This window comes from Trachypithecus francoisi, unplaced genomic scaffold, assembly GCF_009764315.1.
Source record: "Trachypithecus francoisi isolate TF-2019V2 unplaced genomic scaffold, Tfra_2.0 Lachesis_group8, whole genome shotgun sequence".
In the NCBI taxonomy this organism is placed as follows: Eukaryota; Metazoa; Chordata; class Mammalia; order Primates; family Cercopithecidae; genus Trachypithecus; species Trachypithecus francoisi.
In genome coordinates this window covers 16,215,347-16,219,696 of record NW_022681473.1, presented here as the reverse complement: position 1 = coordinate 16,219,696, position 4,350 = coordinate 16,215,347, and the positions used below count along the sequence as shown (strand labels likewise).

The 4,350-nt window shown below is 39.9% G+C and overlaps 1 protein-coding gene across 1 annotated transcript; it reads left to right on the top strand.

The window, feature by feature from the left end:
• The first annotated feature begins 2,873 nt into the window (after positions 1-2,873).
• On the top strand, positions 2,874-3,822 carry LOC117081500 (putative olfactory receptor 5AK3). The gene is given in 3 exon segments (XM_033207546.1): positions 2,874-3,053; positions 3,055-3,576; positions 3,578-3,822. Coding segments are annotated over 3 exon segments (930 nt in total). The 3' UTR covers positions 3,806-3,822.
• The last annotated feature ends 528 nt before the right edge of the window (positions 3,823-4,350 follow it).

The following is a 4,350-nucleotide window of genomic DNA, read 5'->3' as shown; positions in this document are numbered from 1 at the left end:
TTGCTAGGTTGGGGAAGTTCTCCTGGATGGTATCCTGAAGTATGTTTTCCAAATTGGTTTTGTTCTCCTCATCTTTTTCAGGTACCCCAACCAGTCATAAGTTTGGTCTTTTCACATAATCCATATTTCTTGGAGGCTTTGTTTGCTCCTTTTCATCCCTTTTTCTCTAGTCTTGTCTGCCTGTCTTATTTTAGAAAGATAGTCTTCAAGCTCTGAGATTCTTTCCTCCAATTAGTCTATTCTGCTACTAATACTTGTTATTGCATTGTGAAGTTCTCATTTTGTGCTTTTCAGCTCCATCAGGTCAGTTATATTCCTCTCTAAACTGGCTATTCTGGTTATCACCTCCTGTATTGTTTTATTGGATTCTTAGTTTCTTTGCATTGGGTTACTGCATGCTTCTTTAGCTCAACAAAGTTTGTTATTACTCAGCTTCTGAAGCCTACTTCTGTTAAGTCAACCATCTCAGCCTCAGTCCAGTTCTGTGTCCTTGCTGGAGAGGTATTGCAGGCATTGGGAGGAGAAGAGGCACTCTGTTTTTTTGAATTTTCAGTGTTTTTTAGTTAATTCTTTCTTGTGTTTGTGGGCTTATTTACTTTCAATGTTTGAGGCTGCTGATCTTTCAATGGGATTTTTGTGGGGTCTTTTGTGTTGATGTTGCTGTTTTCTGTTTGTTTCACCTTTAACAACAAGGCCATTTGTCTGTAAGGCTGCTGCAGTTTGCCGGGGGTCTGTTCCAGACCCTAGTTGCCTCAGTTTTTCCAAAACTTGGAGGTATCACCACTGAGGACTACAAGTTAGCAAAGATGGCAGCCTGCTCCTTCCTCTGGAAGGTCCATCCCAGGGAGGCACTGACCTGTTGTTGGCCTAAGTGCTTTTGTAGGGAGTCTCTGGAGACCCCTGTTGGGAGGTGTCACCCAGTCAGAAGGAAGAGGCTCAGGGACCCACTTAAAGAAGCAGTCTGACTGTTTTTGCTAATGCAGCTGTGTTGTGTTGGGGGAACCCTCCCTTGTCTGGACCACCTGGACTCTCTAGAGCCAGCAGGGTGGGAAGGTTGAGTTGAATGAACTACAGAGATGATGGCCAGCCCTCCACCTGGGGGCTCCATCCCAGGGAGAGATCAGAGTTATGTTCATATAACTCTGGCTAGAGTTGCTGAAACTCCCACAGGGAGGCCCTGCCCAGTGAGGAGGGATGGATCAAGGTCCCACTCAAAGAAGCAGTCTGGCCACAATCTGGCAACAGCTCTGCTATGTTGCAGGAGACCCCTCCTTGACCAGACCATATGGACTCTCCAGAGCTGGCAGGCTGGAACAGCAGAGCTAACCAAACTGCAGAGATGGTGGCTGCCCTCCCTAACTCCCAGGAACTCCATCCCATCTCAGGCAGTCTCCAGCCTATTTCCGCTGACTGGCTGGAATTCTAAGCCAGTGGGCCTTAACTTGTGAGGTGCCGCAAAATGGCACTACTTGGCTCCCTAGATTCAGCCGCCTTCCTAAGGGAGGCATTTATTTGATCAGAAAACACCTTCAACATAGACGAAACAAAATATTTTATATTAGACCAACCTACCATTAGCTCAACATAAACACAGAAATGTACAGATTCTGTATAAGGGGGTGTGTGGTGGGGCTTGTGCTAGTTTCCTTAGTCCTTGAAAAAAATCCCCATAATTTCATATTATTTTATTTCAATCCAGGTAATTAAAGTCAAAATGATATAATAAATGTCATTACTCTGTTAAAATTCTAGCTTAAATGGACCTCTGGCCTATTCTAGCTTTCTCTAATAAGTGTTTATCACAATGAAAGGGCTGCATTTCTTTCATTTTACAGTAAATTTATCCTAGGAAAAAGCTTATACTGACTTATATCTCAGCCTCACTAAATGTTTAATTGAAGAGAATTATTTCTTGTTTCTTGTTCCTCCACTACAGAATTTTTGTAATAAGCAATAGAAAATGTGAGCCTATTTCTTAGACATCCATTATATAACGGGGTTATTACACTTGTAAAGAATAGCACCTAGATGGAAGTTGCATTCTAAGAATACTAGTACAAAGACACTTTGAAGCCTTCCAACATATGTGAACCATGAACATATTTTGGGAAATTGCTCTCTAATTAATTCTAATTTCAAGAACTAGAAAGAGAAATAAAATGATAAGTGACTGTGAATAATTATGTTTCTAAAAAGGTACAAAATTACATTTAAACATTATTTAAAATAAATATAAATACCTGTTTAGTATAGTGAAAAAAATGTTTATCTGTATTTCTAAGAACCACACACATTAGAAGTCAGTCTTCTTCTAAGAAAATCTTCTTCAGTTTGAAAATAAATAAATCCATTTCATCTTTCATCAAGTAACTCTCTCTTTACTTGATGATTATAAATTTTTTTTTTTTGTTTGTTTGTTTTTGTTGAGACGGAGTCTCGCTCTGTCACCCAGGCTGGAGTGCAGTGGCCGGATCTCAGCTCACTGCAAGCTCCGCCTCCCAGGTTTATGCCATTCTCCTGCCTCAGCCTCCCGAGTAGCTGGGACTACAGGCGCCCGCCACCTCGCCTGGCTAGTTTTTTGTATTTTTTAGTAGAGACGGGGTTTCACCGTGTTAGCCAGGATGGTCTTGATCTCCTGACCTCGTGATCCGCCCGTCTCGGCCTCCCAAAGTGCTGGGATTACAGGCTTGAGCCACCGCGCCTGGCAGATTATAAATATTTTTAAATTTGTAGATAACACTATTGTATTTGTCACGAAAAGTCAGATGTTAAAAAGCGATTTAAAATATAGAGCCATTTTATTGCGAAATGTCACAAGGATTTTCCTTCTTTTCTGGGTCCCTCTCTTGGTCCTTTCTAGGCTTTTGGTAGTCATGGCTCAAGGAAACAGCACTGACATGACTGAATTCCATCTTCTGGGATTTGGTGTCCAACAGGAATTTCGGCATGTCCTTTTCATTGTACTTCTTCTAATCTATGTGACCTCCCTGGTAGGAAACGTTGGAATTATCTTACTCATCAAGACTGACTCCAGACTTCAAACACCCATGTACTTTTTTTCTACAACATTTGGCTTTTGTTGATATCTGTTACACTTCTGCTATCACTCCCAAGATGCTCCAAAGCTTCACAGAAGAAAATAATTTGATATCATTTTGGGGCTGTGTGATACAATTCTTAGTTTATGCAACATTTGCAACCAGTGATTGTTATCTCCTGGCTATTATGGCAATGGATCGTTATGTTGCCATCTGTAAGCCCCTTCAGTATCCCATGATCATGTCCCGAACAGTCTACATCCAATTGGTAGCTGGTTCATATATTATGGGCTCAATAAATGCCTCTGTACATACAAGTTTTACATTTTCACTGTCCTTCTGCAAGTCCAAGAACATCAATCACTTTTTCTGTGATGGGCCCCCAATTCTTGCCCTTTCATGGTCCAACATTGACATCAACATCATTCTAGACATTGTCTTTGTGGGATTTAACTTGATATTCAATGGATTGGCCATCATCTTTTCCCACATCTACATTATGGTCACCATCTTGAAAATGTCTTCTACTGCAGAGAGGAAAAAAATCCTTCTCCACATGTGCCTCACACCTGACAGTAGTAATCATTTTCTATGGGACACTCTCTTACATGTACTTACAGCCTCAGTCTAATAATTCTCAGGAGAATATGAAAGTAGCCTCTATATTTTCTGGCACTGTTATTCCCATGTTGAATCCTTTAATCTATAGCTTTAGAAATAAGGAAGTAAAAGAAGCTTTAAAAGTGATAGGAAAAAAGTTTTGTTAAATTAGACACAGTTGTTAAAACTCGACACAACAAAGCAACTAGCACAGCTAATCTGCCAAAACTTAATGTTTCTAAAATAGGGAGCATGTAGAAAAATCTCAAATTAACCATCTAACATCACACCTAGAGCAATTAGAAAAATGAAACCCAACCAATCTCAAAGCTAGCAGAAGAAAAAAAATAACTAAAATCAGAACAGAACTGAACGAAATTGAGACCCAAAAATCCATACAAAGAATCAATGAAACCAAAACTTGTTTTTTTTTAAATAATCAATAAAATTGGTAGGCTTCTACCTAGTTTCACAAAGAAAAAAAAAGGAAAGATCCAAGTAATCACAATCAGAAAAGACAAAGGTGACATTATAACCAATCCCACAGAAATACAAAAGATCCTCAGAGACTATTATGAACACTTTCGTGCAAATAAACTAGAACATCTAGAGGAAACAGATAAATTCCCGGGACACACAACCTCCCAAGATTTAATCAGGAAGAAATGGAAACCCTGAACGAACCGATATCAAGTTCTGAAGTGAAAGCCAA